This window comes from Tiliqua scincoides, chromosome 1 (assembly GCF_035046505.1).
Source record: "Tiliqua scincoides isolate rTilSci1 chromosome 1, rTilSci1.hap2, whole genome shotgun sequence".
Classification (NCBI taxonomy): Eukaryota; Metazoa; Chordata; class Lepidosauria; order Squamata; family Scincidae; genus Tiliqua; species Tiliqua scincoides.
This window is the reverse complement of record NC_089821.1, coordinates 228,124,326-228,147,190: the sequence shown is the minus strand read 5'-3', so window position 1 is coordinate 228,147,190 and position 22,865 is coordinate 228,124,326. Positions and strand designations below refer to the sequence as shown.

The following is a 22,865-nucleotide window of genomic DNA, read 5'->3' as shown; positions in this document are numbered from 1 at the left end:
GAGAGGGAAAAGAACGTCTCTCTATCCACTCTGTCCATCCCCTGCATGATTTTGTATGTCTCAGTCATGTTCCCCCTCAGGTGCCTCTTTCTAGACTGAAGAGGCCCAAACGTTGTAGTGTTTAGTTTGTGTAGTTTAGTTTAGTTTGTGTTTAGATAGTGTTTAGTTTGGTGATATCATTCTGTAGGCAATATTCTATGCATATATATTATAAATATTTATAAGAAAAAAAGGATTTGGTTCTTGTGGTGGAAAGTATCCCTGCAGTCCTCCAAGATGGATTGTTATGTTTGTGTACTGCAGGGGTTGCTCAGAATTGTGTCGAATTCCCATGGTGGAGTACAAACTTGATAGCGAAGGTACCCCATGTGAGTATAAAACCCCTTTCAGAAGGAATACTACTTGGCATCGGGTGCCAACTCCTGCTGGGCAGCCCCTCTCTCGTGCCTCTCCAATCCTAGGAACATCTGATAGATTGCAATGTCAGCAGCTTCTCCAGCAGGCGCAAACAGGCATTCCTCGCAGTACTTCATTTGACAGAAAGCTGCCAGATGGTGCAAGGTAATATACTTCATGTGTTAATTCCTGCCATTTTTCTCAGTGCCTTACTAGTAAACCTTTCTGGCCCTTGATATGTTGTGGTATTTTTAAAAAATCTCACCTCCCCCAATCATTTGTTCTAGAACTCTTCAAGGTTCTAACAGAGATCTGAGCTTTAGATAATGACCCAGTGACCTCTGAGCTTCCATTCATTAATCCTTGTTAAAACAAGTAATAGACTTTGCTAATGATTAAAATACAATAAAGCTAGATAGTATTAAAAGTCACACACTGCTGTTTATTTGCAGCAGAATGCCAGGCTTCTTTTGCTATGGTGGCTGACTAGTGAAACACCATAGAAACTGATTTAGGTGTTGAGTAGTTTTACTTAGGGTCAAATCCTATCTAACTTTCCAGCTCCAGTGTAGCCATTATGCAGCTTTGTATTAAGGGAACACATGTTCCCACACCTTAAGAAGGCCTCAGTGACTGCCTTTCCACAATACGATGCAGTGCACACCCACTGGCACAACTGCACCAGCTCTGGAAAACTGGATAGGATTGGATCCTCAGTTGCTTAAAGTTTAATAATTGTGTCTTTTTACAAAAAGTCAGTTCATTCCACCTCTATTGATGTTAGTGATGAATTAAAAAATGATTCTATCATTTGGAAAGAGTTCCATGATTGATTTGTGTGTCCTCCTTTAATAATTTCTTGAATAATCAGAAGTTACTTATAAGATCAACAGCACAGTCTTATGCATGTCCACTCAGAAATAAGTCCCATTTGTCTTCAGTGGGGCTTACTCCAAGGAAAGTGTGCATAGGATTGCATCCTTATCTCTTATTAATGTGATACACGGTTGTACAATCTATTTTTGTTTGGAAGAAACAATTCTATGAGTTTGCTAACCTAACCCTTTTTGCTAAACTGGTTGGTACCTTGTAGATTTTGTTTCTGAGCATGATGTATTTCTTTTGCCCCTGTTGCTTTTTAAAAAGTGGAATGTCTCCACTCACTAATATTCTTTCTGTTCCTTGAAGAACAGCAGGCTACTCAAGACCCAGTCAGATTCATTTAAAAAAAAATACTTTCTACCTATTTTTTTTTAAACTATAATTTCTGGGTTCTTCATTAGCCTGGGATAGTTGCCTATAGACAAAATTTAAAATTTGTTCATTCCGTGTCTTTAGTTCAGTCTTTCTATGATATGCATCCAAAGTGCTGCTCAAATTACAGTACACTTAAATTTCATCCGGTTTTTAAATGTGTAAATGCTTTGCACAAATGTGTGACTTGCTTTGATATAAAAAGTGCTAACCTCATTGTTCGAAAAGTTCATGATAAAAAGTTGCTTAACATCAGTAGATCTTCTTTCCATCCAAGCCACTTACTAACTGCTATAAAAGTAGGCAGCATTCTATTTCATTTTACAACACTTAACTGTTCCACTTTATTGGTGGTGTTTCCTGGAAACCCATTTCTTGGCATTACACAGATGGATAGTGCTTCACTTTTGAAATGCAATACTCTGGCAAGGGTCTTGCATGGATTGCTTTATCTGCGGGGAAGCTTTGATCCCAATCTTAAGAGCTTGTGCATCCCTAGGATATCTTTCTCTGTGACAAAATACAATGCTGCAGCCATTCTTAGTAAGACTTTTACTCTCCACCTTGCTCAGTATCAGTCTTCCAGTGGGCTAGGAGAACTATAAACCCTGCCAGTCGAAATTATTGTCCTTGTGTTCCCATGGTCTTGAGGCATCATGTGCATGGTATCTTTTTGATGCAAGTTGGCATTTAAATCAATAAAATGGTATGGGTAGGTAGAGGGACACAGTAAACCACTGTATAGTGTGGTAATCTTTCTAAACAGGCACCATGTTGTTTTGCAGCATGGTAAGTCTCCACACAATGACCACACCATGTTATCTATCTGAGCAGCATGGTGCGGTTGTTGTTAACAAATGTTGGCAACTATGCCAGTGGTTTAATCATAAAAAATATTTGAACTTGTTTTTCCAACTTAAGGGATACTTACAGTAACACAGTCATAAGACCCTCGGTATATTTTAGAAGAAAGAAAAATTAATGAAAAAGAAAATTTTGGGAAATCAGCGACCTCATTTACAAAAAATAGTGTTATTACACCATTGCATGGATCTGACATCCATCTGCAGATATGAAGGCCATCCAAATAATGCTCCAAGCTCAAAAAAGGATATTCCCTAAGTCTTCATATTGCTATCTGTATCTTTTGTATTGTTGTCTTGAAAAATAAGTTCATTATGAATGTGTATATATATTCAAATTAACAGGCTAGCTGTTGAAATCTCAGTACATTTATCTCAGTATCTCAGTACATTTATAATGATTCTAGTCAACATTTCAGAAGTTCACCAAGCAACCAGTCATCCTCCAGTGACCCAGGACCAAGTGGGAGTAGTCAGTGGAGACACCAAGTGGGATATGAAGGGTATTTATCCATTTACAGTTCTGTCTAGTTTCTGTAGGAATTGTTCATAAATATGATCATGTACAAATAGAATACCAGACTATCCGAGACTGTTTATGGAGTGATCCACTGCTGGCCAAGTGGCAAACTTCCCCACGCTCAGGGCAAATGTCTGCGATGCTACCCCGCAGCAATATGGAGCCTTGCGTGACTCCAGGACCAACCGAAAGTGTAGTTTCTGACAGCATTGGGAGCCTCAGAGAGGCTTACCACACGGACTTGGCGCCCAGGGCATTTGTCCTGTTCACAAAGTGCTAGGTCCACTGCTGTGCTGGCCCCAGGTTGCTAGAGCAAAACCTTGCATAGGGTTCTCCCAGGAGGGCCCTATGAATCATCTGATGGAGTTTTGGGCGCTGCCATTAGTACCCAAGAATTCAGAGTTCATCCTGGCCAGGTGGACCCTCAGCCCACTGCCTGCACTGGCTGAACTCTGATGCCATCCTAGGGCAATCTATTGGTGCAAATTAGAGTTTTGTAAAAATAATAGTCCATAGTTTTTATGCACTAATGTTTCCAACCTGGTCTCTCACTGAGTGCTTGGACAATTTATACCTAGCTGAAAGGGATGGATAAAGTTTGAGCCATAGGTCTAATGGAGGGGTCTCCAAACCCTAGCCCGGGTACCACATCCAGTCCTTCAGAGGATTTTATCTAGCCTGTGAGGTTTCCTAGTATGGGTATATGCCTCATTCAGCCACTAGAGGTGCTGAATGTAATGCGACGTAATGGAAAGAAATTATTCCATTCCATTGCATTATATTCAGCGCCTCTAAGTGGCTGGATGAGATATATACTGTTGCTGGGAGACCTGGAATATAAATATAAATTAAAGTTAATGTCTATGTTAAACTTATACAGAGCAGAAGCTGAGGCAAAAAGAAGTTTGTGATTTGTGTCATAGATTGCTTGATGCTTTTTCAAAATCTATTTCCCCTCTTCCTGTGCAAGTCAATTTTTCCCTCTGCTCCCTTCAATCCTTTTTCAAAATCCACCCCCCCTCTGTGCAAATCAATTTAGCCTTCTGCTCCCTTCTTCCTTCCACCCCCCACCCACTTATTGTATTCAATCAAACTCTCAGCACATCAGTTCTCTGTGTATGTATTATTTATTCATTCTCCAGTCCTCAACACCATGTCAGATATATGATGTGAGCCTCATGCAGAAAAGTTTGGAGACCCCTGGTCTAATGTAAATTGTATGGGGGCATTAACTGCTGTTTTTGAGAGAAAGTTGAACACTTTCCGATTGTACATGTGTCTAACTTAGCTAAGAATACATTCAAAATTGTGACATTCTTTGCGATAGTTTTTGTTCTTGTTTGCTCACTGAAAATACAGGAAATGTGTGATATATCTAAAAAGGGGGGAAACACTTAAGTAGCTTTCACAGTGCATGGAGGAAAGCATTGATTTCTCTCTTTGTTACAAGGTGTCAATCCCCTTTACTTCATGACCATCAAGGTTCAGGTGCTTTGGAAAGTGAAGGAGGCAGAGAACATGAAGAATCTTTGGAAGGGGGCAGACATCCTACTGGTAATGAATATTTTTTATAAGCTGAACTACCATTTTAGTTTATCTTATCCATTTGTATAAGATTCCATATAAAAAAATGCCAAGTGCCTTTAATAGTCTAAAGATGAAGCATGTAGCACTGCACAGCCTCTTAAGAAATGGGAACTGAGGAAACAGTGGTGGATTTTACCAAATGACGCAGACCAGTTGTGTTTCTTCTGAGACTTTCTTTGTGGAAGTGGTGTCTCTGATTTTACATTTTTTGTGTATGAATGCTAAAAATATAGATGCATCCCTAGTTAAATCCAGGAATTCATTGTTAGCATCAAACATGAATTCTAAACTTGTGTAGCAGGGATCAATTCAGTGACATAGTCTGGAGCAATGAAGTACAACTAAATATTTTTCCCCTAATATCTTTGTCCTTTTCTTCCCTTTCCCATCCTTTTATAGTGCCTGGTACCCCCTCTGTGTCTCTTGCATACCCTGTTCCATCACTTACTCATGCAGTCTTGCACACCGTCACATCACAACATTCTGGCATGCATACTATTTTTCTCATGCAGCATCATGAACTGTCCCAGCATATCACACCTTACAAAAACAGCTTTGTTTTCATACCATTTGATAATGTCCACTTTCAATATTCTTGTGGGATATTCACATGTCATGTCACATCACCCATTAGTGCTGGCAAACCCTGCATGGCAGGATCCTGCATTATCAGCCATACCTTCATGAATACTGGATTTAGCATGGGAAGAAGCCATGGGGAAGTGCCAACTATGCCTCTCTGGTGAAATATAAAATGGTGTGTGTTTGGGGGGGGGGAGTGGAGACTCACTTGCTCACTCCCATTCACACTTGCCTACGAGTACTATTACACAGTTGTAACACCTCCTTGCAGACTTGCACTCCTATACATATATATATATTTACTTATTCTCATATGACCCAATTGGTCCTGCTAGCTGCATAAAGTATAAGATGCTGTACCCACCTCTTCTACCACTGATCTCCCTGCTGTTGCACATTCTGCTCCTCCTCTTCCTCTAACTGCTCTTTTGTTTGCTCAGGAGGAGTGGTGATAGGGAAGTGGTAAGAGGAAGGTTGTCAATTGGTTTCTCAGATGCTTAACATATGACCCATCATATGCCTTTTCAGTGCTTGCTGCTGGAAAAACTGGCTCATGCATACTCTGCTTCTGAGAGGTTAATGCTTTCTCTCCTCCCTCCCCACTTTTGCCATACCCTGCTTCCACTTCATTTTTGTTGAAGTGTAGAAATGGAATGGTTAACGAATCATGAACATCCTACAACATCTGGCTAGGAGTAGAGAATAGAATATACGTGTGTATATAAGCAAGTTCTTCCTTGGGGAGAGTTTCCCCTTACAAATCCAATTGTATGTTTTGACAAGTTCCTGGGATGCCTAAAAACAATATTATTTACCTATATACCTCCCCTGATACTAGGTATTCATCAGTAGCCACATGGTTTTTCACTTCTCATTCAGAAATATCTTACTTAGTAAGATTCATAGAGTTCAGTTTAATTACCTTTAGAAATAAGGAGCAAGAATATCTGATCCTGGAAGTTCAAAGATTCTCACTGTTTCAAACCTGATGCATATCACAGTAAGCCATGAGCCTTTCCGTTGTACAATATGTTTTGTGGTTTTGGAAATTAAAACACATAATTATTTATGGCAGAAACCAAGTGGCATGCACCTTCAACCAAAGTCTTGAGTACCTATAAAGACCGGGCCTTACAGAAAGAGAACAGTGGCAAGGATTCACCAAACAAATTTTCTCATGTAAGTCTTTTTTACTTAAGGTTTCCCACAACAGGAGTCTTTTTCACATGTACAGTGCAAAGGGCAGGGTATAAGTGGAAAGAAACCTGCTAATCCTGGGTGATGTCAAAGCCTCCAATTTGTTGAATGTGTATGTATTGTTATTATAGTCTTCCCATATGGCAATGGGAAGTAGGAGATGTGAATGGTGTAGATTATGCAAAGCGCACAAACTTTCAGTGTCAAGCTTATTACTGTGCTTCTTACATATCATATTTCTGTTTGGAATTATTTTGCATTCAACCTTCTTAATAGGCTAATTCTGAGAGTCAAATTGCACATTATGTTTAAGATGATGATGGTTCCCAAACTGTGGACCATAGCTCCCTGGGGAACTGTGGGAAACCCTGGGAACCCATAGCTCCCTAGGAAACAGCCAGGGGAGTAGCAGAATCCTGGCAAAATGCCCACTGTCTAATACAGTGTATAGAATTGTAACCCTGTTGGAGAACCACGGCCAATGGCCCAACAGTTCAAGGGAGCCACCAGTTTGGGAACCAGCGCATTAAGGACATGCTTGTACCTGATGTGCTTGTCTTCTATATTAGTCATGTGGACAGGTTATCTAGATCAGAACTGTGATTTGGGGAAGGGGGACTTTAACCTTTTGTTTCCACCAAGTTCCTGATTTGAATCTCATACCCCTTGATGTCTTGTAATTAATCTAGGAAGGAAGTGCATATTGGCACCAAGCGTTGCTTATGTCCCAGAGCAAATAACATGGAGGGTGGAATCATGTCTATGGCAAAGGGTTAAAGCCCTCCCCCATGGTTCTGTTGGAACCTACACAGCTACTATTTAAACATAAGCATCGGTTCCAAGCTTAAAATAATTGGGTCTGAGAATCAGTGATTTTTGGCAGAAACCCAAAAAGACTTCTGATCTCATGGTAAAGAGACTATCCCATTGTATGTGCTTGCATTTAATACTGATATATGGAATAAATTGCAGTATGATTTTTAAGTGTTACATATTCATTATAAGCATCTCTGATTCAAGAGTAGCTTTGAGTACTCTTTCTGATAATGACCTCAAAACAAGCGCATTATAAAGGCCATGTGCTGGTTTCTAGGGCACTGAGTGGATTAAAGCCTCATTAATGTAAGCATCACTCTGGTGTCTGTCAAAACTTGATACGTTGGCTTACTTAGCCCTGGGAACATGCCCTGTTGTATTCAAATGACATTCATGCTTTGCCTTCTCTTTCCATAACGTGAGGAATAAACATCTACTTTAATTACAGCACTTGCATTTTTATTACTTTAGTAAAATTTCAGCTTTTAAGAATGCATCTAATTAGAATTTCTCGTTATGTTTGTTCCTGTTAATTTGAAGGATGGCCATGATTACCTGATGTTAAACGGTTATTTCCAACCAAATTAAATGTGAGAACTGAAATGTAAAAAGAAGAAAACAGAGCCTGTTTATGCTCAGATATTTATTACCTTTATGGTAAACCAAATGACATAGGAGCTCCTTCCTTCATTCCACTTATATAGCTAATTCCCTTCCCCTGAAACTCAGCATGAGCTTTTGGCAGAAAGACAAGAGTATCAATCAAATTTAGTCATTCAGCAAATTTAATTCAGGTAGTCTTTCCTGAGAACAGCAAGTATGGATCCCTATTCATGACTAATGGAGATAATTGCAAGACCAAAACGGGCAGGTGCAGTCTATTCCACAGCCAGGCAACTTCCACACAAGGCTTCCATTCATCTTGTACCCATGCTTCTGCAAGCACATGCGTGTATATGGATATGTGCTGGCTCTCTTGTATCTGAAATGACACAGACCTTGCATCTCCCTCCCTCTTTACTTATTCACGCCCTTTTCAGCTTTGAGTCTCCTTGCCTCAAGGCAAACTGATACTGTAGACTTTACTTGCATTTCTGTATGTTGAATTTTCCATGATCTGCATATTGGCAAAAAGAGAGAGAACAGAGACATTCAGGGCACAGTCCTAACCAGGTCTACTCAGAAGTAAGTCCTATTTTGTTAAATGGGGCTTACTCTCAGGAAAGTGTGGTTAGGATTCCAGCCTCAGTCTTATTTTTTGCCAGAATACAATTAACACTTGCAACGATTCGAAAAAGCACTGTTAAGTTCATGTTTCCTGCATGGAACTGCAAATTACAAATCCCCTACCATACTGTAAACTTCTTCTGCAACTGTACAGTATAGAATTATATAAATAGTTTGTTGTGTGTGTGGCAGCTGCTATAAGGCCAGATCCATTCACTCTGTTCTAGATTGGGGGGGGGATCATTGCTCAGGGATAGAACACATACTCGGAAAACAGAAAGTCGAGTTCAATCCTTGGCATCACCAGATAGAACTGGGGAAGACCCCTGCCTAAAGAAATCCTGGAGAGCCACTGCCAGTCTATATTGGGCTTGATGGACAAGTCCTCTCAGTTTCCTATGTTTCTGTTAAGGTCTCAGCCCCTTGTGGTAAAGTCTATCATGCTTTTTTCTTTAGACCCTTCCCTTTCATATACAGTACTAGAACTACTTGTTTTTAGGATGGTGTACAACACCTCCCAGTAAATCGGTATTGGGGCAACCAGCAGTTAATTTTGTGGCAGCCAAACAGCAAAGACCTGTCATATGCTTAAACTTTGCTTGTGTATGGAAATCCCACTTCTAATATTTGATGTAGTGATCCGAACTTGACTTGTAATCTGACTTTATAGCCTCACACACATATATAGAAGGCTACTACATGAAAGTTACAGGTTGGGCATCCCTTATCCAAAGTGCTTGGAACTAGCAGTATTTTGCATATTGGATTATTCCGTATTTCTGAATATTTTGCATGTACATAATGAGAAATCTTGGGAATGGGGCCCAAATCTAAATGTAAAACTGTTTCATATACCCCTTACAGACATAGCCTGAAGGTAATTTTATACAATATTTTAAATAATGTTTTGCATGAAACAAAGTGCATTTCAAACTGTTTTCAAGTATCTCACTCCATTCAGTCTCATATAATTTGTTACATGATGTAATCATGTATAATTTATTTCCCAATCTATTTTTGATCATGCTTTGATTGACTGTCTCTGAATGAATAATGCTAGCTATCCTATATCTGCTTCATTTTTATTTGGCACTTCTAACAAATAATTTTGTGTGTGTGTGTGTGTGTGTGTGTGTGTGTGTGTGTGTGTGTTTCCTTCATTGGTGAAAATGTGGATTACACAAAGTAAAATTTTCACATTGTGAAATGTTTGGTTTTTAAGATTGGAGACAAGAACTGTTCCAGCCATTCCAGCAGCAATACCCTGTCCAGTAATACATCCAGTAACAGTGATGATAAGCACTTTGGCTCTGGAGACCTAATGGACACAGATTTGCTTGGATTAACATATATTAAAGGGGCTTCTACTGATAGTGGAATCGATACAGCTCCCTGTATGCCTGCTCCAGTTTTGACTCCCTTGCACTTAGCTGGAAGCCGGTCTGGAATGCACACTCGGACGGATCAGTGGACTGAATCTGAAACTCCTGGACCAGATGATGAGCAGACCAAAATTTATGCTGTTCATAGCTATGCTTCTGCCATTTCTAGCAGTCATACTGGTGATGGCAGCATGGGAGACCTCAGTGAAATATCTTCACATTCCAGGTAGGTGATTTCTGTCAGTACAGTAACCAGATTGATGGTACTGAGTAAACAATATGTTAATTTACTTTTATTTACACTAATATTGCATTTTCCTAGGATTGCTTTTCTAAAACTTCATTTCACCATTGTTGCATTTCATTATGTATGAGGAAGAGCTAAACATTTCTTCTGCTACAAATTTTCTCCATGAAATTATCACTGCATTTTTTGTGCATTTATGTCTTCGGATGTTTCCCTTCATAGCCTTCTTTGTAGCACACCTGTTATCTGCTTGTTAAGCAGTGTGATCTAGATGACATGGTTTAATTTGTGGATTCTGTGGAGTGAACAGTCCTGCCTTGTAACAGGGGGTTGAACTAGATATCCTTCTACCTTTTTGTATTTCTATTTTGAAATGTATCATTATAAAACCTTCCCTTCTTTTTGACAGAAGCCTTTGGCTCACCCCAACAATAATCTTTTGCTTGCTATTTAATTCCTGTGCGCTAGTGCCATGTTGTATTGATTTACAAGATTCTTCACGTTTCAACTTAGATTGAAACTGCTGTATAAAGACACGCTGAAGAAATTCTAGTATAATACCTAGAAGCAAGGTTTGATTTTCTTTGTCCCAATTTAACATAACACAAATTGTGTCCGAGACACATATAAAATGAGCTGGTGTGACAGCCGTCACTCCAGCCGTGGCCACCAGTGTTCCCTCTAAGCTACATGGCTGCAAAGCTTGAAACCAAGTTCCATGCAGCTTGGTTTTCCTAGAAGTTCAGCAATACTGACACATCACCATGGAAGAGTCTGCACAATGGTACAGATCCTTTGGAGGGAACAGTGGTGCCAAAGGTGCACCTTGCCTCCCCCACCCCAGTGGGCACAGAGAAAGTGGATATAGTGGACACAAAATTTTACCATGCTTAAAGTAATCCAGGTAGTACTGTACTTGTGCAAACATCATTTTGTTTGGACTACTATGGAAATAGTCCACACTTTTTTCCCATAAACTATGATCCAATAAGCTCCCCAAAATTTTATGTAAGGAAAGCCTGCTCCATTCTTTTCAGTGCCAAATGCTGTATTTGCACAATAGTATTTGCCATATTGGATCCAAAAACACAAGAGTAGAACTCTGTTCCTTAACAAGGTTTTCAGGTCTATTCCCCCCCCCCCATCACCTGAAAAATTGCTTCTGAGAATTGGGGAACCCTCTAGAATGGCATGATGTTGGGGATCTTCAGCAGAAGGGGTAATTGGCTGAAATGGGGGCAGTGCCCTACATGAGTTGCTTGCTTATGCAAAAGCACCTTTTGGATTACAGCCATCAAAAGGAATATTGTGCATAAGTATGTGTGCACCCTAGAGTTGCAGGATTAGGATTGCAGTGACTTGAGACTTTATCCTAGCTTTGTTTAGTAAGAAGTTAGTTCTCTGCATTTTAGGGCGCAGTCCTAACCCACTTTCCAGCACCGACATAAGGGCAATGCAGTTCCGAGGTAAGGGAACAAACATCCCCTTACTTTGAGGAGGAGTCTGTAACTGCCAGCCAGCTGCAGGATGCAGCACACGTCCCATTGGCACAGCTATGCCAGTGCTGGAAAGTCGGTTAGTATTTGGGCCTTGGGAAACTTGACTTTTTCTAAAAAGTATGTTTGGGATTTCTGTCTTACTTCAGAATTGTTAGATCAGTTAAATAGGTCTCTGTTCTGCTTTTGCATTTCTAAAATAAAAGGCAGTAGATCCTTTGACATGTATGTCTTCATGTTTCTAATTAACAAAATGGTTGCTTATAGGAAGCTGGATTTATATATTTGAAAATTTATTATTACTATTAATAAAGTCCCATTAGTAAATTCTGCTCTTCCACATATTAGTGCTCTCAAGGTGGCTTCCAAAATTTGAAATATAAAACAATAAAATAGCATACAGGCCATTAGCAGAGTAGCAGTAATAAACACAGCATGCAGAACTGGTTCCAGGATTTTGTGGGGCCTGGGACACAGAGTATCATTGGACCTTCTTTGGCTCCACCCCCTCTGCGTTGCTCCTTTGTCTAACAACATCCTTTCCCCTTTTGCTCCCTTCCTTCCCTTTAAATTAAAACATGTCTTGCTTGGGGGATGTTTGGGTAAATCATGTTTTTGATAATACAAAAAGAAACGCTGCTTTTAAAAATGCAACATTTAACTCTCATTGGGCCACATACCTGGAAAAAGATAAATGCCTATTTGGAACTTTCATATTCAGGAGCAGCGTACCACTGAATACAGTTGCAAGAAGTTGCAGGAATACATCTCAAGAAGTTAGTAATGTTCTCCTTCGAACTCAAATAAGCTATTCCGTCAGTCCTCCTGTCCTTTGAGGTTGAGTCCTGTACCAAGTAGAGGGATACGTTTTGGGTCGTGGGTGAGGAGAGGCAAAATAAATGCTAAAAAGAGGAAAGTTATAGAAAGAAAACTGTAGGGGAGGGAGAAAAAATAGATTCTGAATGAGTTCTCCCACAGTCCTCGACTCCTATAACTTCTCCAAACATAGACATGCATTTACAGCTCAATCCTATCTCCCCCCCCCCCACTGGTGCAGCCGTGCCAAAAACAGATGCGGTGTGTCTGGAGGAGGCTTTGAAAGGGAAAGGGGATTTAAATCCCCTTAACCCTGTATAAACCTCCCATCCCACAATGGGTCTCCTTGGACCTGCACTAGTGACTTCACTAATGTAAGACCTAGGAAAGAAAGGAAACAGGGAGGCTGCTCCAGAGAGGATGGGATCATCACTGCCAGATCCATCCCCTCCCACAACCACCACACCCAGTTTTGTACTCTTCCTACCCCGTTCCGCCCTGCCCACTCCCTCTCCGTCTCTCCCAGTAGCTTACCTACTCCAGCAAATGGCCAGTGGCCCAGTGACACAGGTGGGAAGGCTCTGGCCTTTCCACTAGTGATCTAGAAGCAAACAGGTTCATGTGCTGCCAGACCACCTTTTATGGGTGGCACTGACTGCTTTATGGCAGTTGGCAGCCAGCGAAAAGCAAGTTCCACTGCCATCTGCCCCAATAGGTTTGGGCCATTAATCATACAGCTTCCCCAAACTGAGGCGTGGATTTAGTTATAAGTAGGAAGTGGGGAGGAGCAAAACCACAGCAGGAGAGTAGGGGGTCTTTATTAGTTTGTCCCCTGATACTGCAGGGCTCTCAGAAGTCACTTTCAGCCCCAACCACTTGCTTTCAAAATATAACAGCAGCAATACTGGTCTACACTGCAGGGTTTTTTCTGGCTTGGGTCCACTTCTAATCTCCCATATTAACAGTGGATTGTATCACAGGGATATTGTAAGTAAATTCTTGGCTTCTGCTCTCCCCCCCCCCCCCCCAACTGCAATGTGGAGATAATACTGGAGTACCTGACAGAGTTGTTTGAGGTCACTCTCTCTTATCCATGACCCACATTATGGCAGGGTGTGGGTGATGACAGCAGCAGTGTTTTTACTCTGGAGCCTAGCCCCAGATTTGGGGTTCAACACTGGTAGGACAGGAATCACGAACAGCAATAAGGATGGACATTACATCCCAAGTCTGTGTCTCTCCACACTTTTATTTTCAGAAATGAAACTCTGCTCCCTGTTGCAAAGAGAGGGCAGGACTGTTCACTCTTGATTAAGAACTGGTGTTCTGCTTCTTTGTCCTGGATTGCTTTGTGGCTGGATTAGAAAAGATAATCCACCAGAAAAGGCCTAGAATAGAAGAACTGGAGCCCCAAGCTTCATGTCTGTTTCTGAAATGTCCTCCCAGATGTCCTGTGTGTTGCCTCTTCTCTTGCATCCTTCAAATGTCTCCTCCAAAACGTATTGGGATTGAGTGTGTGTGTTTGGCCTTTATTCAGTCCATTACTGATCTCAGATACCCAAATTTAGTAGTAATGTTCTGCACATGAAACAGATGTAAAGGAGAAAGAGTACTGTGCATTATCAACATACTAATGATATTCAACTCTATATCCCCAAATGACTCTTCCCATTTATTATCTTCAATGGAAAAGTAAAGAATAAGCTTAAATGCTATCCATTGAAACTAGTAGGACTTAAAAGTATTTGACTGACTGAACTGTGCTCTATTTAGGACGTAAGTTGTATTAGTTTTGCTGCCTTGTGTCCTTCTGAAAGAGACCATGGAGACGATAAAAATTTTCCTATCTTCCAAATTTCCTGACATACCATACTGCCTATTTTGTTTTGTTCTTTTTTCCCCCCTCTTCTAGTGGGTCACATCATTCAGGAAGTCCTTCCACACATGGCCCTAAAAGCAGTGGATCTTTAGACACTTCCAAAGTATACATAGTGTCACAAAACAGCAATCAACAGATTTCTGGCTCAGTAGCAAAATGCTACCCTCGGCAAGGAGCAATAAGTAAATATGTCATTGGCTGGAAAAAATCAGATGGTAGCCCTACACCTGAGGAATCCGAAGCTTCTGAATGCCAAGAGTAAGGGGTTTTTGTTGTTCGTGTTAGGGAAGAAAAAATGGTGTGATTTGAGAGGGAGGGGGCTCTAACTGTAAAGGAAAGAAAATGTAAGCTGAATGATGAGTCCTGAGGGCTGGAAAGGAGATGCCAGGAGCCTGCTGCAAGTGGGCCAGCATTTGACTTATGGGAGAAAATATAGGAGGATCCTTAATTTAAATCTGCAAGCCCTACTTACTCGACCTTCCAGTCAACCAAATTGCTGCTGCTCTTTAGCTAATGGGGCTGGACCCCCTCTTCTTTAATTAGAGCACTGCATGCGAGCCCTCCTGTTTTTAATTTTATTGCATGAAATCAATTGCAAGTACATTACATTAAAGTTAAATGTTAGTCAAAGTCCTAAATCTGAAGAAAGGAATTTGCATATCTCAGTTAAGTAGATATTGTTCAATTACAGCAGTGATTCCTCTATATAAATTTCAACAGCAACTTTGAAATGCTAACCCTGTTTTGTTTATACATGTATTAGTTCAGCATTTGGACTGAGAAACAGCAGTTTTCAGAAACGTATCTCTCTGAAGAGTGTTTCCAAATTGGAGAACATGAGTCAGAAATTGGACTGAAGTACATGTTGGGTTACCAGAAATGGAAACTCCCTTACTTACAACATTGTAATGTTTGTTTCATTTTGCGTATTTGGAATGGGTTCTCTCTCCCCCACAAGTCTGCAACTCTGTTGTGAAGATGCCTATCTTCAAAAAAGATTATGTCTCAGAAACAGTAAATAGCTAGCATCAGACCATTTCACTGAGAAACTAAATGGTTGAACCAAAAGGCATTGTGAGGCTTTATAACTTTGCTGTCACATGATTCTGACTTCCGTTGCTTGCGCCCTGCATGTTATTTCTAGATCAGGGGTGTCCAGACTTTTTGGCAGGAGGCCCACATCATCTCTCTGACACTGTGTTGGGGGCTGGGGGAAAAATAGTTAATTTACACTTCAAATTTGAATAAATTTACATAAATGAATACTTGAGAGATGGAACTTAAGAATGAATGAAGGTCTTATAGGCTCATGGCCTATAAAAGGCCTTGCACAAAGCAAGGCCAGCCTTTCCTTTGCTGACACTGCTGCATCACAGACGTGAAACAGCAAGCAGTGGAGGGAGCCCTTGTCCCACAGCTCACATGAGAGGTCGAACAGTTGACCATTACGCTGAGAGCAGTTGCATTGGGCCAGCACGGGCATCAGCAAGTCCCCGGAGGGCCAGAGCTCATTGGAGACTGGGAGCTCTCAGAGGGCCAGATTGGGAGTCTTCAAGAGCCGCAAGTGGTCCCAGGGCCAGGGTTTGGGCACCCCTGTTCTAGAAGAAAAATAGCTTGTATGGCCTGCTAAATGGAAGCTTTTAATCAACAGTCTGCACAGGGGAACCAGCGATCGGGGTTGGAACCTACCCCTCTGCTGTAATTTCTCCCCATTTCGCACCCCTTTAACCAATAAAATGAAAAAATCCTGGGTGGGCCAAATATGTACTGTGGCCATTATGTAGCACCCCAGAATTTTCTTTTTGAGGACACAATAGCTGATTATGCTGCACTTGAACGTGGCAGTATTTCATCCTAGATATATGTGCTATGCATTTGGAAATCTCCAGTTGTCTAATTGCATTTCTTTTAAGATATTGACCCAATTCAAAGAATAATGACAGACCACATTTTATGGTTATGTGCATGAATGTTAGTTTTGTACATACTTGTTCTTTCTCAGTACATTAGGTAAAGAGTTTAGAAGTTTTGGTTCTACTAATTATAACAAACTGTAGTTGTTGTTTTTTCTTTTACCTGGTTGGAGATCCTTGTTAACTACAAAAACATGCACAGACCAGTTTTTTGTATTTGGATTAACTGGAAAGCTGCTATATGAATAATAAGAAAACATTCTTGTTTAATATATTTGATTACAAGGGAGCTTCACATATATGTTCATGGATAATTCTGATACTGCAGTCCCACTTAGCTCATAGCCAATACCCAGGAGACCAGTGTGATTTGCTTATTTCATGCTTTTAATGAAATTGCCAATTCAGGTTGTAAGCATGACGACAAATAAATACTGAGTTTGAGAACCTGATGATGATGGCTTTGAACACATAAGAATCATGTGTTTTCTGCTTGGTGTCAGTAGGAAATTTATTTTTAATTTTTTTTCCTTTGACTGATGTGTTCCATGTCGTTGCTCTGTGTACCATTACTGTGGTTTTATACATTGCCGCTTTTATTAATGCAATTTTCACTGCTATTTATATAAAATATTTTATTTTCTGCTGCTATAGCACAGAACTTATACACTTTATGCTTGTATTTAACTGCTTTTTAAGGTTTTAACTGTGTATTAATATTGTGAAAAATTGGAAAAATTGTCCTGAATCTATAGTATAATTTTTAAATATTTTAGGAATTAGAGATAATGTAACATGATACTGTGGAAGTAGGTAACCATAAAAGATGTTTTAGATGGAGGGAGTGTTGCAGGGATGTTGGCTAACAATGGACAACCAATTGTTTCTGCAGATTGTATAATGATGTTGATGGTCTGCCTTCAACATCATTATACATGATGGTCTGAATACATTATACATGATGGTTTGAATTAGCGATAATGTAACATGGCACTATGGAAGTAGGTAACCATAAAAGATGTTTTAGATGGAAGGAGTGTTGCAGGGATGTTGGCTAACAATGGACAACCAATTGTTTCTGCAGATTGTATAATGATGTTGATGGTCTGCCTTCAAGTCGGCTGCTGGCCTCTGTGAGCAGTATGCCTCCTGAAAGCCAGCAAGTCTTGTCAAAAGAAGAGTTTCTGAAGCTGATGTTGCCAGACAGCATGTCTGTGGAGGAAGGCAGAAGAAAGGTTAGCTACAATCCTTTGATATCACTAAGCTTGAAGGAACTGTAGAAAGCTAGTAAATAAGGAAAGGAATAGAGATAAGGATTGAGATAATAAACATCCTTACAGTACAGTCTTGTGCATGCCTACTCAGAAGTCAGCCTAGGTGGGTTCAATTAAGCTTATAGTCCAATCCTAATGGGCCTTTATGCCAACGGAACAAATGCAACTAGGCCAGTGTACATGGCCTGGCTGCCATTGCAAGCAGCAAGCAACTGGGTCTACACCAAGATGAACGCTGGACATTCACCAGCACAGGTAAACTGGCACAGGGGTGTAGGCGGGAGGCAGGGAGGGGGTTGAACTGGGTGGGGATGGGTGGAGCAGGGTGGTGACAGGAACGGGGGAGGTTCGAATAGGCCCAGGAGGAGGCTGGGTTCAGCAGTGGTGTGTACCAAATCCTGACCCCATTCCCTGGTCTGATCCACCTTCCTGGGTCAACATAGACTTGTGCCATTGATCAAGCAGGTGCAGGTCCCAGTTGACCCATGGAGACTGCTGGGGGTTATCCCAGGGCATGGAAACTAATATTCCCTTACCCGAAGGAGGTCTGCTGTGGCCAAAAATCCCCTGAAGGATACAGCAGAAGCTGTGCTGGCACCACTGCATCACTTTGTAGGAGTAGTTAGGATTGGACTATCACTCTCAGTTGTTTGTATAGCAGTGGTTCCCAACCTCTGGGGTACATGTACCCCAGGGGTGCATACCATGACCTTTAGGGATACTTGAAAAAAATTGAAAAAATGGCAGGAAAAGGCAGATCTGTCTTAGAATTCCTTGCAGAGCTAATATGAGGTGTACAATTTATGGAAATGGGCTGCCAAGGAGTACGCAAGTGAAAAAATGTAGGGTGCCACTGGTGTATTGGATTGTAACTTTTATAATAGCTATGAAACTAAGTGTGAACCGTGTCCTATCCCTGGCTGTTGCCCCATGGTAATGTGGCTCCATGATGATCACTGCTGTATCTTGTGTGGCTGGGAAAGCAGCCAGGGGTCTCTTTGAAACATTGATTCCTTTACCCCATGTAGAGCCCCGGCAGCCCCAATGGGTCTACTCAGTTGTATCAGCTATTTAGACCCTGGAGACGGAATAGTATTCAGCAGCAGCTTCTGCCGCCATCCTGTCCCCCTCCCTGGCCGGAATCCCCCAGTGCGCCCTCCCCCCACCCGGTTTCACCCTGAACTGTTCCCCTGGGTCCTCTGGGTCCCTTCCCCCTCCCAGAAGCTCCTTCCCACTGCTTGTTGGGAGAATTACCACAACATGCTCCTACCGGTCTTCCTGATGGCATGGAGGCACAGCATGGACTGGTGTTGGCTTCCTCTGGCGCTTTTCCCCTTCTAGCTGCCACAATGTGCTTTATGGCATGTATGTAACAGCCATTGTCAGGGCAGCATGCAGGTTGCCAGAGCTACCCCAGCTTTGGATTGGGCTATTAGTATGTTTCATCATGGAAGTTCTGCGCTTTAAGCTGTTGTTGTATAGATGAATATTAGTATTGTTGTTTGCATAGCTACTTACTGTGATTTCTCAAACCTGGAATTTATAACCATATGTTAACTGAATATGAAGTATATTTGAAATACTTTTCAAAATGCAGTAAATGATGTGTTTTCATTTAAGCTAATTGTGCTTCAATTGCATAGGGCAATAGTGCCTTAAAAACATTAGCGTAAATGTATGTTACAAATAAGAGTTGAACTTCTGGTGTGTTCTAAAGCAGCGGCACTCAAACTAGCGACTGCTGTGCATTTGGAATGTGGCCCCTCTCCAGAGTCGTCCTCGTTTGGAGGACAGGGACGCTCTGGACAGTCGCGTCATCTGCCCGATGTCCCAGAAGGCTGTGCGACAGGAGGACATCCAAGCGGACGCAACTGCCCAGAGTATCCCTGTTCCCCAATTGAGGGGACTTTGCGTGACACCTGAGCGGAACAAAAAGGTCTGTTCACTGGGGAAGCAGACCATGTGGACACTGAATCCAACCCCCCCCCCCCGGCCATGGTTCGAGCAGCCCTGTACTAAAGGGTTGGTTTCAGAAATTCCAGACTTCACTAAGGGCATCAAGTGTAGCTTTGTTTTAAATGTTCATATGAAGAAGTTCAGTTTGCATTTGGTGAGCCTGTTCTTGAATCCAACTGAAAATTGGTCCTCCCCAAGACTAAGGCCAGACCTATAGGAATAGAGAAATAAAATGGTAGTGAGGAAGCAGTCTTGAGGTGGTAAAATGGACTGTATCTTTTCAGATGGCAGATCAAGAATTCTCTAGGCGAGTTGATTCTCTGGGTTCAGATGATGCTGTTCCTTCCTTACCTAATCCATAGTTGGAAGGGAAAGGTGTAAAATCCCATATTCTGAACTTTGGCTATGCAGCTGTGCAAAACTGGAAGACTGTAAATAATCCAAGCAAGATTAAGGTGCTGCTGACTAGGGTTTCAACTAAATCACTTACAAGCTTGCAAGTAGTTCATGATGTTGTTGTACTCCTCCTGAAACAGCAGGTTTCCAGTTCAGGGGTGCTCTTCAGTCTGGGCATTGTTTCTTTGAGGACCCTGTGACAGCTTGTGCACACATTCCAAAAGGCTTTAAAGATTGGTAGAAAATTGATCACATACAGGCAGAATATGTGGGCTCTCTGGGCCAGTTTCTTAGGAATGTGTGAAGTCATTAGCAATTCTGTCACTCCATGAGCTGGCAACACTACTCTGCTTTCATTTATACTATTACCATGTATTCATCAAGGAGCAGTAGATTTCACACGTCATAATATCTCAGACCTGTTTCAGACTTCAGTGACATTCTTGCAACTCAAACAGAGAACTGTGTGAACACCTTTCTGCTTGTGAAATCATTTGTGTGAACTGCCTTCCGCATGTATAGGCTGATTTTAGCCATACCAGCTAAAATTCTCAGGTTGGAATTAATAAAATGTTGCAGTCCCTAATACATTATGATGATGTATTCTCATATGTTGGGAGACAATCTGAAAATCCTGTAATTACACTATAATTCCAGAAGATCTAACATGATTGAGACAGCTGATCTTTTGTAACTGGTGCCAAGATAATAATGTGATGCTAGTCTACTATACAGGCATGCCCCCTGTATCCACAGGGGGTTCTGTTCCCCATGGTTACGTGAAACTGCAGGTATGGGTGAACACCCTGCACCTATCCACGCTCCGGAGCCCAGCAGAGGCTGCAGGCATCTGTGGACATCTTAAAATGTTGGGCTCGGAGTGAGCTCGGCAATTAAAAACACAACACAGTTTCTCTATGAAACTGAAAGTGATGTTCTTAATGCCTGATAAGGCATTAGGAAGTCTGGGGAAGCATCACTTCTGGTTTCTGGAGGAAGTGCACATGTACCCTTTCTGTGGAGAAGTGAATGCGCAGATACGGGATCTGCAGATACGGGGGCCCTGTAGTTTTAGTTATGGCTTATCTGTAGACAAACTCTTAGTAACCATAATATAATAAATGTTCAGATTTACTTACTAACTTATTTTTTTTCTAAAATGTTTAGTTTTCATTTTATGGCAACCTGTCACCAAGGAGGACTCTGTATCGCACTCTTTCTGATGAGAGTATATGTAGCAATCGGAGAGGATCTTCATATGCTAGCTCACGAAGTTCAATGCTAGACCAGGCTTTGCCAAATGATATTTTGTTCAGCACTACACCACCATATCACAGTACTTTGCCTCCCAGAACAAGCTTGACTGCTGGTATTGGAACCCTAAGACGTAAGTACATGTCTTTAAGCATCTTCTGATTTGATTGCCAGTTAATTTGCAGTTGTCAGGAAAATGGCTGAGTGCTCTTCAGATTATTATAAGGCTGAATGAAGGAAGTGTGTTTTAAACATGGCTTACTGATAAGTATTCATATTCCTTGGGACAAGCAAGGTTATGGAACATGCACCATCAGGCTGAAGGGGGTGCAGTGCTGCAGGAGAAATAACTTTGACATCTATCCATCCCATTTTGTTCATCATTTCACAGAATGGAAGGGCAGTTTGGGACCTGACAGTGCAAAAGCAGGAACTGTTACCTTGGCAACATGAGATGGCCCATAGTTGTCAGTTTAGGAAGCTATATTCTCAACTGTATTATGATTTGCTTTTTTGCTAAGGGAGAGATTCAAAGAAGAAAGTGCCATGAACCATAATCTGAACCATGAACTAGTCTGAACCACTAGTTAATCAACTAGTGTTAAGCATGATTAACACTAAATTGGATTATCATAATTAGAATTAAAATGCAGTTTTGCTGGTGATTTGCAAACCATGGTTAAGAGGCTAGTCAGAATTGATATGGTCAATATACTCGGGTAACAGGCAGAGAAAATTAAAGGAGGCCCACCTTTGAACTCTTAATCATTGTTAATAAAGCATCAAAAAGACTATCAGTGCAAAAAAGAGAATTTGATGACACTGATACTCATTGGAGGGGTAGTGGCTAGGATTAAGATTCCCCAACCCTCAAACAAATGGCCTAAACTTTCAAAATTTTCAAGAGGAACCATTAGTTGGGAAGCTAGATACACATTGCAGTGGACCATCAACATGCTTCTAACACATGAAGACAAAATCCTAAAGGCAACTTTTTTCCTAAATTTAGATGAGTTTTGGTTCTCAGATGGGTCCTTATCTGACAAGTCAAGATTCAATGATCCTGGTCTGATGCCCCTTCCAGATACAGCCACAGGATTAGACTGGTCTCACTTGGTAGATGCTGCACAAGCATTTGAAGGTAATGAAAGAATCTATGTAACCATTCCATTAAATATAGTTAGTCCAAATTAAAACTTGGTGCTCATTAAGGTTTAATCATTTCCAGTAACAATACATATGACTATTGGCAACCGTGTGCATATACTATTGACTGATTTGTTCTCTCACTTGCCAGATCAATCACTTGCAATAGATAGGAGAGTCACAGGAACTTTGGTGGAACACTAGGTTGCTGTAAAATGCAATTGATTAAGACCAAGGTGGAGATGAAAAAGGCAAGATACTCAATGAAATGGATTGGTCAGATGGATCCTAAGTTTATAAACAAATTTTTTCATTAGTTGGTTCCTCAGGTAAAAGTGGGCACTGTTTTCTAGACAACCCCTACGTTTATATTATTTTGATAATACATATAATAATACATGATATCCCAAGGATGCATGATGCAACACATGGCTACTCATAGGTTGGGTTCAGGCAGAACACAAAACCATGGTTTGTACTAACCGTGCTTTAGAACCCACATCATAGACTAAACTTCCAGATGTACTGTAGGCAAACTCCGGTTTAGAGCTGCTTATGTTTCCCATCTTCCTAGAAATCAGTTTCATAGGGTCACCTCCATCTTCATGGTGCAGCAGCCTCATGAGGCAGAGCAATATTCCTTACACTGTTTTAGCAATGGTAT

General features: G+C 41.1%; 1 protein-coding gene across 11 annotated transcripts in view; it reads left to right on the top strand.

The window, feature by feature from the left end:
• SIPA1L2 (signal induced proliferation associated 1 like 2) overlaps window positions 1-22,865 on the top strand; it is a 134,140-nt gene that overhangs the window by 89,436 nt on the left and 21,839 nt on the right. For 4 of the 11 annotated variants that reach the window (XM_066616899.1, XM_066616891.1, XM_066616875.1 and 1 more), the window contains 9 exons: window positions 304-561; window positions 2,933-3,016; window positions 4,484-4,587; window positions 6,278-6,381; window positions 9,665-10,050; window positions 14,296-14,520; window positions 17,260-17,410; window positions 20,969-21,188; window positions 22,065-22,196. In XM_066616899.1, the coding sequence (XP_066472996.1) occupies window positions 304-561; window positions 2,933-3,016; window positions 4,484-4,587; window positions 6,278-6,381; window positions 9,665-10,050; window positions 14,296-14,520; window positions 17,260-17,410; window positions 20,969-21,188; window positions 22,065-22,196 (1,664 nt within the window). Of the gene's footprint in view, window positions 1-303; window positions 562-2,920; window positions 3,017-4,483; window positions 4,588-6,277; window positions 6,382-9,664; window positions 10,051-14,295; window positions 14,521-17,259; window positions 17,411-20,968; window positions 21,189-22,064; window positions 22,197-22,865 lie in introns of all 11 variants that reach the window. The other 7 variants (XM_066616884.1, XM_066616867.1, XM_066616844.1 and 4 more) reach the window with 4 other exon arrangements.